Source organism: Aquila chrysaetos, chromosome 1, assembly GCF_900496995.4.
Source record: "Aquila chrysaetos chrysaetos chromosome 1, bAquChr1.4, whole genome shotgun sequence".
NCBI lineage: Eukaryota > Metazoa > Chordata > Aves > Accipitriformes > Accipitridae > Aquila > Aquila chrysaetos.
This window is the reverse complement of record NC_044004.1, coordinates 67,326,120-67,339,834: the sequence shown is the minus strand read 5'-3', so window position 1 is coordinate 67,339,834 and position 13,715 is coordinate 67,326,120. Positions and strand designations below refer to the sequence as shown.

The following is a 13,715-nucleotide window of genomic DNA, read 5'->3' as shown; positions in this document are numbered from 1 at the left end:
GAAAGGCCCAAGAAGCATTTATGGCAAACACATTTTTGTTATTGCTTCTGTTTATCATGGAAAACTTGTGTCAGATAAGTGTCTTATTTTCACAAGAGTCAGATCTTTGTATCTATTTCTCAGTGCCCTTTGACTGAAAGAGATGGAACTGAGTAAGTTCCTTAGGTCCCAAAAGCATTAAGTCTCCAATTTTGCATCAGGAGCTTTTCATGCAGATTTCTTTTCAGTCACTTTATTTTTAATGAGTTTCCACAGAGGAATAGGAGTTCAGGCTCTCAGCTGGGCTTATAGTTCAGCAGCTTAGGCCAGTGAAAAGCTCATAGAAGCTAAAGTTTAGTGAAAAGCTAATACAAGCAGTCAATGCTGGCAAAGGGAAGACTCAGCTGAGGGTTACAAGATCCATCCTGCAAGATGGAGATGTCAAATAAAGAAGGCTGGAGCAGAATTAGGCTGGCTGTTTGGCAACAGGAACAGACTGGGACAGGAGGCAGGACAGAGGGATACATATCTGTGAGTCAGGATCAAGAACCAAGGCTGGAGCAGATAGAAACAGGTGTTAGGTCTCAGGACCACAGACCAGTTCTACACCCAAGTGCCTGATGGGGAAACCTGACTGATGGGAAAACCATCAGCCAAGCTTTCAAGTCAGTATCTAAATCCCTGGCTGTTTTGGGTTTGTGTGGTGGGGTTTTGGCAGTGGGGGAGGGGGCTACAGGGGTGGCTCCTGTGAGAAACTGCTAGAAGCTTCTCCGGCTCCAAGTCAGACCTGCCTCTGGCCAAGGCCAACACAATCAATGACAGTGGTAGCGTCTCTGGGATAACAGATTTAAGAAGGAAGACCTACAGCAGGGAGGGGAGAGCACTGTGAGAGAAACACCTCTGCAGATATCGAGGTCAATGAAGAAGGAGGGGGAGGAGGTGCGCCAGAGGAGGGGATGCCCCTGCAGCCTGTGGTGAGATGGTAGGCTGTCCCCCTGCAGCCCACGGAGGTGAGCAGGGGAGCAGATGCCCACCTGCAGCCTGTGGAGGACCCCATACCAGAGCAGGTGGATGCCCCCAAAGGTGGCCATGACTCCATGGGAAAGCCCGCACTGGAGCAGCCTGTGCCTGAAGGACTGCAGCCCATGGGAAGGACTCACGTTGGAGAAGTTCGTGAAGGACTGCAGCCCTTGGGAGGGACCCCACGGTGGAGCAGGGAAAGGGTGAGAAGTCCTCCCCCTGAAGAGGAAGGAGCAGCAGAGATAACGCTTGATGAACTGACCCCAAACCCTGTCCCCCTGCACCACTTGGCGGGGGGAGGTAGAGAAAACTGGGAGTGGAGTTGAGGCGGGAAGGAGGGGAGGGTAGGGGGAAGGTGTTTTAAGATTTGGGTTTACTTCTCATTATCCTTGTTTTGATTTGATTTGCAGTAAATTAGATTGATTTTGGTTTTTCCCCAAGTTGAGCCTGTTTTTTGCCCGTGACCATAAGTGGTGAGTGATCCCTCCCTGTCCTTGTCTCAACCCACAAGCTTTTCTTTATATTTTCTCCTCCTCATGCCACCGGGGCTGGGGCAGGGGAGGAGTGAGCGAGCGGCTTCATGGTGCTTTGCTGCCGGCTGGGCTTAAACCACAAAACTGGGGAACAGACTGTGGCCAGGCTATTTGACTGTTGTTTGGATTGACAGTGATTAGGTGCCCAAGTATCCAAGTAAGGTTTGGAAGGGGTTCAATGCATGCTAGAATTGCTCAAGACAGGAGGGAGCACAATGAGACTTGACAGTAGTACTGTCAATCAGCCAAGTTCTTGGTACATGTTCATGTATGCAAAGAAATATGTGTAATCGCTCACAAGAAAACAGATACATTTCACTTTGGGTTTGAAGGACAGAGCATAAAGTTTTTCAAGCAAGCCAGCAAAGCCTATTCAGTAGGAAGGGATTAGGAGATAAATATGGAGTGTTGTCCCTGAGATAGATGAATTTACAAAAACATCTGAAATTAAAAAAAAAAAGATAATCTAAATTCATCTAGCACAATGTTGCAAACCTTTTGAAGTTTTGCAGAACCTTAGAAAGAATACACTCAACATGAGGAATTTTTTAAAAATACCTCTCCCTCCAAAAACTCAAGATAATTTTTCTTTTCTAATACTCAGTATAGGTTAATCAGATTATATCTACTCTCTGCACCAGAACAGAATTTACTTCTCTTTACCTTTGTGTGTGATCTGAAACCCAGGATTACCATATGGTCTAGGAGAAGCACAGGGATCCAAGAAATCCAAGGATCTGCTTTAAAAAAATAAAAACAAAGCAAAATTTTATCTTTTCTCTATCTCTACAAGCTTACACTGTAAGCTAAAGTCTCATACTGTGTAAAATATCACTTCAAAATATGTTTTTAAACACTTAAAAGTCAAAATTAACCATTTGAATAAACACTAGCTTTTGGGTTGGGGACTTTTTAATACTAGAGACTTTAATTTCTAAATTAGCTGTTCTTATTAGATGTGCTTGAAGTCATTACAATCTAAAAACTGCTTTGTGATAATAGGAAATAAATTGATGGCTTCATTCTAGTTCTTCACAGACTGACTTCTGTCCTTGTGACTGTTATCAGCTGCCACTCATGTTGGTATTGTGGGTATGGAAGTCAAAGAATGAAAGTAAACAAATATTTTCTATGGTAGCACTGCAAAACACAGATTTGTCCATATTGGTAAAGAAGACTGGGCAAGTGGCATTGCCTACAGGTACGCTGTAGCTGTTATGTGAATAATAGGTGTCAGTGAGACAAGAAGTATGACTTCTGTGAAGCTTCATTCTTTTTTTGGATGGGTGGGAGCAGGCTGGTCTGGCTTTTGCTTCTTCATAGTCATGCCAATCTGTCTGCTCATCTGTTCACAGGCTACTCTGTGGAATAATTCTGTCAGTTCCAGATGTTTCATTTATTTTATCATTAAAACAATGTGGTGTGTAGCTGTCATGGTGGGTAGTTTTCAGAAATAAAAAAGTATATTCTATTTGAAAAATCAGTTACTGAAAACTACTCACTGTTCATGAGTACCAGTCACATAGTTGCTGAATTTTAATTCAGTCATGGAAATTGTGCTTTTGGGCTCCATTAAATATATAAATACATTATATTACCATAAATAAGTTTATCTAACGTGTTTTAACCTAGCTGCTTAACTATGCTTAATTTTGCATAATGCCAGATGCATAAAACATACTCATCCCAGGGAACAAGTTTGTTCCCATGGCCAGTTTCTAGAACTGCTGTGAAATAACTCTACGGGATAAGCACAGCTCAGTTTCAGCTCTGGCTTGGAAATAAGGTTATTAAGAATTGCCATAGTCAACAGTAACACAAAGTGCTTTTAAAACTTGAGCACTTTTTTCCACACCTACTGTGCAACCATGGTCACAAGGATCCAGATATTATCAAAAGATCAACAGGAAATTCATGGAAAGGAAATCACTGTCACAACTTATGTATGTAATTGAGTTTGGTATTTAAGTATGCTATCTTGTAAAGAATTAATTTTTTTTCCTATTTTATTTATTTAATAGCCAAATTCATGTTCATGAAGATCTAGGATATATTATGTACAGAAAGTTACTACAGGCTTATCAGATTTCATCAGTGTTAAAGGTATTCAACCTTTTGCTTACCCCACTACGTTGAGATACCCACCAAGAACAGTTATCATCCAGAAGCATAGTGCCCAATTCTGCTTTATTACTGAGATATGTTACATTTTCCAAAAATAAAATCCAGATTATATGCCTTAGTTTTAAATCACTCAGATTCTTTTATAATGTACTCCAGGAGTGATTAGGGGGCTGATCTTAAGTTGTTTGTGAATTCCAGGTGTGAAGGAAAGGTTACGTGAGATACTCAGGCTGAAAAGAGGTTACACTGAAAGCAGCACACGATAAAATCACAGCTATAGCTATAGTTTATTTTTCCTTGGAAATATCACCACTGGAACCTTACATAAATTCACAAGGATTTGGGGAGACTAAATGGGCTTTCCTGGAATTCTTGAAGAATCTTAAGAGTCTGATGTAAAAGAAGGCAAAAAAGAAATTCTGAATAGGATTTTACATTGATTTTGAGTTTAGGGTTCATGTACTACTGATGATGGTGGACCGCTATCAATTTTATTTTCAGCCAGGTCTCTACACTTGGATAGATACACGCAATTGCAGTGGATGTGCATGTGCCCTTAAAGTAGCTAGGCAATGTGTTCATGTTACTACCTTCACTTAGAAAACATGTAAGAAGGTGCAAATGCAGCCACAGGTGTGGGAGATTGTAACAGGCACACACAAGGATTTCCAGTAACTGGGGTTGTGTCTACAAAATGTTGTCACAAAAGTGCAGGTAAACCCACGTGATAAAAAAAGAAGCCCAAAAATTCAGGATTATAGACCTCAATGTAAAATCCATTTGCACATAGCCATCCTTCCCCCTTTGTCTGCTTTAGTGTTCTTCCTTGTTTGTTACTCCCAACTTCTTCCCCTCATTATGATTCCACTTCTCTTTTCTATCTAGGTGCACACAAGAAGAGGGGGATGGAGAGGGGATACTAAACAGTGGAAAACCTGTAAAATCATCAAATAAACATTTTAGTAAATATATTAAGGTTTGTGCTTTTTGGACGGAAGCAGGAGCAAATGAAAGGTCTTTTATAAGCTAGAATTTTGTCTTCCTTTGAGGATATGTGGAAAGAAGCAACTAAAGCTCACTGATACAGCTAAACCATTTTCTGTGAGCAGCCATTTCATTGTTCTCATGCAAGGCAAATATAATTACCCTGCTAAATAGATAAAATTATAAGCCTCTAAAACTACACACTTAGATCTCTATGTTCTCCTACCAATATTTTAATCTCAAATTGAAATTGAAAATGTTCCACCAAGAATGTTCCTTAAAGTGCTAGAATTCAGATGATAAAAGGAAAGTATTGTCAACAGTTTTGAGGCATTCTTAGAAGGGTGTCTGAAACAGTAAGAAGGATGTTTGAGAAATCTTTAAAATTATCAAAAGAATAAAGCAACTTTGGGGAAGATTCAGCTCACAAAGAACCAGCCAAGGTTGGAAATAAATATCCATAATGGGTTAGAGTGTGCTCCATTACTCATGATGGTGGGCAGGCATGTGTTCATACACATAGTCTCATAAGAGCACATGGGCTGCAGCCATGAGTAAATACTTACCAAACAGTTAAGAGCTGCGCAGCCAAGGTCTATGCAGATTCACAAGAAGTGGTGCTACCACAAGGGAGATATGTGCCACAGAATGATTATGCCATGCTGATCAGAACAGAACAAAGGGAAAAGCTGATTTTTGGGAGCAGAACTGGGTCAGATCTTCAGCTGCTGTAAATGATCACCACCTTGTTTAGGTCAAGGCAACCAAAGATCTTGGGGTTTTTGTAGATATGGTAGGTTATGGCATTGATGTTTCAAAAAGGCAAAGTAGGTGCTCTAAAAATTACAGAAGTGCCTTTTTTTTTTTTATTTATTTACATTTCAGTAGTGGTTTACTACATTTCAGTAGTGGTTTAGTTTTGGTATAGGGTCTGACCAGAGATCACAGGATGTAAATATGAATTTGACCACTAAGATCAATGGGAAAAAAAATCAGGAGTTTAAACTAGTAAGTTTATGTGTATAAAAAGGAAGGTTCAGTTCATCTTACTATAAGAACTAAAGCTGTTAAAGTATATCGTTGGAAAGATAGCTCACCCTGCATTTTTCAGTGAGATCTTGGGAATAATCTACATATTGATGAGGCAATAGTGAACTTCATAAAAATAAATGTAAACAAGCAATCAAACAGAACTTTTATTCCTAGATTTTGTAGAACTTTATAATTTCTTAAAGAATTTACAGTTAGAAATTTACAGTAAACATAACATATAACCTGTAAAAAGGCAGAGTCAACTACTTATTTGGCTTTGAGAGGAAAAACAATTAATAGTCTAGTCAATTATCCCAGGTCTTACCTGAGAGGTGAGTTGTTCTCCTTTTTCTCATTCTCCAAAGCTCTACTCACAGAGTCAATCCCAGACAACAACTCAGTTAAACTTATTCTCTCTATGAAAAAGGCAAGTGATATAACAAAAATTTAACATGTATTTCTTTCTATACATACAAGCACAGCCAGCTCAAGAGAGACACCAAGTCATCATGTTTTCTACAAGAGTATGAGAAACTTCTCAGGAAAACTACAAACACATGCACATACTGCAAACAGGCATCTTCTCCAATGTCACTCTGCATTTAATTTTGCTCTCCAAACCATTATGCAAGTGGACCACACACTCCACATAGCTCTGTTTTATATTCACAAGCATGGAGAAAACTAAACCATTTTTAAGCCTCAAAATTGCATTAGAAAAGATCTTGTTAGGAATGTACACATACAGCAATTGTTTTAGAACTACCAAAGATAGCAAAAACATTCAATAGCCTTCAAATATGTACACTGTAAGTACTGTTCCTTTCCCCTCACTCCCTTCAGAAGATTTCCTTAAACAATAAAAATATTGCCTCTGTATTTACTTCCCCAAATTAACATATTCTAATTTTTAAAACTGTTTTACATTTTGTACTGTGTTCACACACACAGACAGATGGATTTGGAATCTTTCTGTTTCTTTTAGTACCCACATAATCATACCACAGTACACTATAGGCAAGGTAGAACTGAAGATGCTCATTCCTCCAAGCCCTATCATACCAGTTCAGCACACTGGCAAACATAATTAAATCTCTCTCTTGAAAACACTCACACTTTTTAGAGAGAAGCAAAACACTGGGAAGAAAACAAATGAACTCCCTTAAATTCAGTAAAACAAAGTGGAATACAAGTGTGAACTGTAATTTGAAAGTAAAGAATATAGGGGGATTCAGAAATCAGTCAATTCCAACTCATCCTGTGAACTCCTCTCACCTCGCTGCAGCAGATGCAATGCAGTGCATGCAACTTTCAGCCAGTAATAGCTCACTCCCATTAGCCTGGTAATACGCCCGATTAGTCTTACCACAGTCAAGTATCAGACAGAAAAAAATAACACCAAAGCATGTATCTCTAGCAGATGGAATGCCAAACCCAGAGCAGCAGTGCTGATGTCTTGATTTGTACCTGCTTAGGAATATAAAGTTCTCCCTGATTTATATTGTACTTCACAATATATCACACTGAAATCAAAGATCATTCCTTTTTTGCATTTAAAATGTGTACATGTTGATTTAACACAGGTAAAAGTTGTTTCAGTGCCATAAGTGAATTCACATATTCCACAGGGGGAGTTAGGCAGGCTGCATATTTTTTGCCTTCTCTTTGTTTTGGATATTTCCTCAGTTTTGTGTTCAACACATTCATGCATTTTTGCAAACTCTGTTTTAAACAGAATGACCCTAAACCCATTCTCCTCCGAGCTGTACAACTTTCAGTCTCTTTGTTCTTGTGATTATTAACATGTCATTAGTCCTCAATCAACAGAGAATTTTCCTTGGAGAATTTGAATTTCAAATGTAGAAACCAAGCAGAAAAATTCTGTCTCTGGCATAAACCTTTCAAGATTTCTTTATGTGTCATCAAGTACACGGAAAGGCTTTACAGGACATCTGTAACTTCCCCAGCATGCAGTACACTACCGTTCCGAATGCCAGGTACATATCTTTTATGAGAAGACTTAATATTTGCATTGATCCCATGCCTTTTCCAGCTGATATTGTCTTTCCTCTTTGCACACAAGTTTGCAACATCTCTCTCACACTTTGGCACTTTCATTTCATACTTCACAGTTTTATTAGCACTTTGAGCTTTAAAAGATAGCTCATTTATTTGCTATATCTAGATGCCACAAAACTTTGAATTCACTGTATAAAGATGTAGACCAAGATAGTGATGGAGTACAGTCAGACACAGATAATTATCCTGAAAGCATTCCAGAAATCAATCTAGTATAATTGCCCTTTGTCTAGAGTAGCAAAACCAGCAGTCCTGCCAGGCTGCAGATTCATGTCTGACAATTTGCAGATTGTATTGTTTGTTCAAAGATCAGCCATTCTGATATTAATACACAAGATATAGCATCAGGTGATGACAAAAGTTCCATCGAGACTATGTGTAATTGTTCTTTAAGATATTTCTCTTATATAGCCTCTATACAAATACACATTTGCGTAAGTACAAGCAAGAATGGTTGTAGGCTTCCACTACTAGATTACTTTTCAGCCATCTCCTAAAGGAGGGGTGTTTTAGGTCACTACTGTCCCCTGAGATCTGCTCTCTCCTTTTCTCACTATCTATCTTCAAGCCGGCCTTTTCTTCACCTCTGTCTCTTCTCCCCTCAGCCAGCCATCATGGTATATGGCAAGCCGAAATAAGTGGGTCTGCAAGAAGATCCAGAGGTGTTCAAATCCGGAAGCATTATTGCCTCTAAATGAAGGTAGAAAGTGAAAGAAAGGGTTTGGTCATGACTTGGAGGCTGGGGGGGGGGTGGAACATTTATCAGTTACCTTTGAATACATGGTACAAGTTCTAAACAAACCTGTATGGTTCCGATAAAAGTAGGTCTGCTTCTGCAACATTGCTGCTGTTCTGCTCAATGAAATATTCAATAATGGTAATTCTCTTGCTTCTTGCAATGTGCAGGGACCCTACTCTCTAGAAGTACAACCATTTAACAGCCAGAAACATTGGCCAAGACTAACGCTAAGGCAGAGCATGAAGTCATAAACATGCACAGATGTTACTATTTGAAAACATTAAAGAGGTACTGAAGTTCTGAGCACATCCCAAGTTGTGTTGATTTCAGCAGTAATGAGTCATAAGGGAAGAAGATACTACTAAAATTACATGCCTGGGACACTTTTCTTTGCCACTTACATTTAGAAAAAAACCAACAGTGTCTTTAGAAAAACTTAACGGGGAGGAGAGCACTCTGAAAGACTGCCATTACCAAGGGCTAAAATGAATAAATCTGCTTGCCTGTATTTATGTAGTTAAACAAATACAATGCTAATGCATTACACTTTTCACAAATATCTAAAAAAGGTTAGTGCTGAAGGTTACAGGAAGTTATGAAACTGATTATTTTAGGGACAAGTTTGTTTAGTGGAATTTGGGCAGTTTTATAAACAGAGCAAAGAAAGTGGGAGTACTTACACATTCAGTTCCAGTCCTGCTCTGATTAATAATTGTGTAGAGTCTACTGAAATACTTAGGTGAGCAAACACACTCAGGAGGTCTTATTTTTGTAGAAGTCCCTGAACCTTTTCTGAGTTCACTTTAGTAGCAGCTCAAGCCTACTCCAACATGAGGAAACAGGGATTTCATGCTGAGCATAAAAATTTACCACAGTGTGCTAATATAGTTATGTTCTATCCATTCTATCCGTTCTGTAGCTATCTTATCCTTGTATTCCAAAAGAAAGGGCTCCCAAATTAAGAAAATATTAAAAGAGATGCAACTCGCTAACTCTGTTCACTTTAGGAAGTATAATTCAAGGTTTCAGAAAGCTTTCTTTAGGGAAGAAAGTAAAATCTCTGAGAGCTGTCTTGGCCCATTATCCACTAGAGAACCGGAATTTTAACTGAGGCAGAGAAGAGCTACTATTGTCCATTTTGCACTTTTACCAGTACAAGAATAAAGACGCACAGAAAAAGAAATAATTTAAGCTATCGCTATGTTACTAACTCAATGAATAGAGTACCAAAACTGGAAGAAAGTTCAGATTTTTTTTCCCCCTTTTTTGTTGTTGTTGAGAGATTAATTTCTTCACTTTTCTCTGTTGTTTAGGGATCCTCTTTGTGGAAACAAACTTTGCCCTAGACACTTTCTCTCCAGAAATGCTCTCATTTTCTCTCATGCCTAGAGAAAACTACTTAACAACGCATATGTCAATAAGATATCAGGTATCAGTCAACAAACTTTGGGCCCAAACTTAGCTAATGAAATGAACCAGTGCAAGTTCCACGTCACCTTTTACAAAGTGGTCACATATTCACCTACATATCACAGTATCAGTCTCCTCTACCTACTATTCCTGTTTGCTGTTGTTTAACTCTAGATATTTAGATATCTAAATTTAGATAAATAGATTCAGCTTTAGCTATCTATCTAAATATCTAGATGGATACTTATGGAGAAGCTGGTTTGAATCAGAGTATTTGAAATGAGGTGCAGTCCACCAATGGCAGGTACACGCTTTCTTTATGGGAAAAAAAAAAAAAAGTAAATAACAAACGTAAATGTAAAAGTGGATTTTTGGGGCTTCAGAATTGCCAGGCAGACTTTCTCAACATTCTTATTAAATTGCAAAGATTTTTTTTTTTCCCTCAGAACTTGCCAAATTTCATAGTACTGTGGGACTTGGGCCACCTGTACAGAATACAGATAAAAGTCTATAGGTTAAAGATGACAGGAAGCTGGATTTGGTTTATATCTTGCAGTATTTAGTGGCTTCATTCCTTTTATCTCTAAATAAATACTCAACAAGGCCAAAGGAGTAAAGCTTGAACGCATTTTCCCCAAAATGCAGTTTTCTCAATGTTGAATGGCTTGAACATTTGCTCTACAGAAAAGGAAAAATCAGACTTACAGATATTTTCCTTAGAGATATGCATCCAGCAGCCCTTTATAACCCTATGTAAGTTTTGTTTTACCTCAAGTAGAGCTAGTGAAAGTTGTTAAACTTATCAGCTAGCTAGGTCTGAAAATGCTGGAAGTATTTCTATGATGTCTATTATTACAGTAGTTTTCTTTTTTAGCAGATGGCAGGGGAACACACAAAGCCAGGACATTCACGTTTAAAAGGGTATTAAATTCCAGTCTTCGAAGCAAAATCACCACAAAGATGTGTGGAGAATGTGTCCCCTTCTGACATACAGAGATCAGGGTCTTCAGTGAAAAAAATTCTTTAACTTCTCAAAAAGTGAAGTTCCATTCCACACCATGGAATAAATAAATTAAGCCCAAACTAGGACCAATCACATGACATCACATGAATGCCACAGAACAGTCACAGGATTCACATGCTATCTTGCTTAATTTTCTTCCACATCAGAGCAACTCAGAGAGTCATTGTCAGAAAAATAAATAAAAAACTGTTGGCTGAAAAGATAACATTTTGATGGAAACTGGAGCTTTTGGCAAATTAATATTTTATATTCAAATTATCTGCTTTCAGCAGAAAAACTTACTTGTGAGAAACAGAAAACAAACAAACAAAAAAAAACCTTTCCAAGATTGTGCTCTGTTCGAGATTTTTTTCACTGTGCAGTTTTGCTAGTGCTTGTTATTCATAAACCAAGCTACACCATGCTTACAGACCAAGAAGATTATAATGTAGCCCATCAGCTGCATAAATCTATTAATGGACATGGAAAAGTACCAATGTCAAGTCACATGAGAATGTGGCCTCATGACAAAAAAGGCAGCAGTGGGCAAACAGCAAAATACTGAATTTCCTCCTGTTTAAAAAATTACACATGAAAGGAAAAGCTTCTCACCTTCTTGCTCCATAGCGTACTGTGGAGATAGGTAGATGTGAGCCTTATAACTCTTGACAGGCTTCTCAGGGAATGTAGGGCTGAACGTTACAGAAAGTGGTCTTTCAGGTAACTTGTACAACCTTTTTTCGAACCAAGAATCTTGCTGAAAAACTCTTTTCCAGCTTGCCTTTCCAAAAGCTTTGCTGTCATAAAAGCTGGCATTATCTTCCAAAATAGAAGGAGCACTCACAGGAGTCTGAGCTGTGCCCCAGCTACAATAAGGTACGGAAAGTTGCTGGGAAGATACGGACACATTGCATTTCTGTTGATAAAGTGAATATGTATGTTATTAAGATGATGATAGTTTTTAATTGTTTCTTTTGCACTGAATTATCTCCAAGCTGATGATATCAAATAAGATAACAGTGAAGTAAACAGTTATCTCAGAAATGCCACAAGTACAACAGTGGCATTTCCCTTCATTTCCCTTCTGAAATGAAGCTACATCATTTGACTTTTTATTCTTTATTTCCATTTAAGAGAAATTGTTGATTTTGTTGAATGACATTCACTAGCTTGTTCTTAAATAAAAAATATTAAAAAGGAAAATCAATAAATTGAGCTGCAGTTTTCAGATCTTGAAGCTTCTTCTGACTGCAGAATTTTTATATATAGGCTAAGTGTCCAAATATGAAAGTCTTTGGCAAGAACCCATCCATCCTTGACCCAGAACTTTGAGATTAGATTTTGCACCTATTTAACAGCTGGTCACTTAGCATTGGCCTATTTTATGCAAATAGTCTTCCATTTAAATAACAGTCATTTCCATTTATTAGAGTAATTCAATTTCCTAAGGACAGCCTAATAATACAGCTGCCCCATTATGCCATGGATGAATGTAGTCAAATACTTGTAATTATATTTTAAATATGTTACTGCTATTTAGTATTCTATCACACCCACAGCATGGTTGGTAGCTCCCAGATAAGAAGTACAGAAATCCCTGTCTTATCTAGAGAACATACAGTGTAGGTCCCTGTTCTAACAAGGATCACTATATTGGTGCATTTTGTAATGCTCACGTAGGTAAAATTACTAGAGCTTTTATGAAGAAAAGTTTAATTGACAATCATTTTACACACATATCTATAGGTAGTTTAACAGAGGTGAATTACTGCAGTAATTACACAGTATTTTAGAGAGTCCTTCTTCCATCTAAATTCTGAGCCTGGTTTTGCCGCAGGCCGTAATACTACAAAAGAGGCATGCACTCACAAGGATTCACAAGGCCTCAACTACTCTTGTCAGCAGGTGAAAATATTCTAAAGGTCTTTTATAACTAAGCCAGTTCCTACTGGAACCAGTAGGAAGGGGCTGTAGAAAGAACCAGTCTCTGTGCTGGAACAAACAGCTCAGACCAGACTTGAGAAGGGTAGCAGCTGAGCAGAAGAAAAAACCAAAGAGAGAAAGGTTTTGTAAGACAGATACAAAAAGAAATGGGTCGTGTGTATCAACGGATTCAGTGTCCCAGAATTTCTAGCTTCAGTTAGGGACACAAACAAGTTCCCACTTTGGTGTTAAATGACACTTAAATTCTCCCTTTTCTCTCACTCCCCTGAAAATAAATTGTCCTTGATAAAATGTGCCCAACATCTCAGCCATCCATCTGAAGTTCTCCCCAATGTACATTCTGAGATAGCCCTGCAGTGACGTCCTGGGCCCCGTCCAAGGACCCAGTGAATAACACATAAGCTCCTGCTATGGCCACACCACCTCACAAATAAGTACCCCAAGCACAATCCTGGGGAAGGACACCCTTCCTGGCCATGCCTTGAGTGTAACCCATCCCTGAGTCCCTGCCTGGTGATGGCAGCTGTGGGCTGCCCTGCTCCCTAAACCAGGGTGGAGGGATGGGACCTGCTGGTGGTCCCATGGCGAGCTCCTGGCTCCTCTCCTTTGGGAGCTGCTGGCCTTCACTGCACCCCAACAAAGGCCACATTTGTGCTGCTCTGTGTGGTGGCACATTCTTCTCCAAGCTGCTACAAGCAAGTTGACTACATCTTTCCACGGCACAAATACAGCAGACTAATGTGCTCAAGCTATGCCTGGACTCCCCCTCTCCATTTGCATATATGTTAATAATTATTTGATAGTCATTGGTGATGGAAGGTAAAGTAAGCAAGGGAGGTAACTTTTAACCAGTTCTATGACAACTTCT

General features: G+C 38.9%; 1 protein-coding gene across 3 annotated transcripts in view; it reads right to left on the bottom strand.

Moving 5' to 3' along the window:
* LOC115345423 overlaps positions 1 to 13,715 on the bottom strand; it is a 59,052-nt gene that overhangs the window by 21,824 nt on the left and 23,513 nt on the right. For 2 of the 3 annotated variants that reach the window (XR_003924817.1, XM_030024103.1), the window contains exons 3-5: positions 11,516 to 11,819; positions 5,998 to 6,088; positions 2,196 to 2,272 (exon numbers count right to left, since the gene is read on the bottom strand). Coding sequence is in view for 1 of the 3 variants with exons in the window: in XM_030024103.1 (XP_029879963.1) it covers positions 2,196 to 2,272; positions 5,998 to 6,088; positions 11,516 to 11,819 (472 nt within the window). In the remaining 2 variants the exon portion in view is untranslated. The remainder of the gene's footprint in view (positions 1 to 2,195; positions 2,273 to 5,997; positions 6,089 to 11,515; positions 11,820 to 13,715) is intronic. The other variant, XR_003924824.1, reaches the window with a different exon arrangement.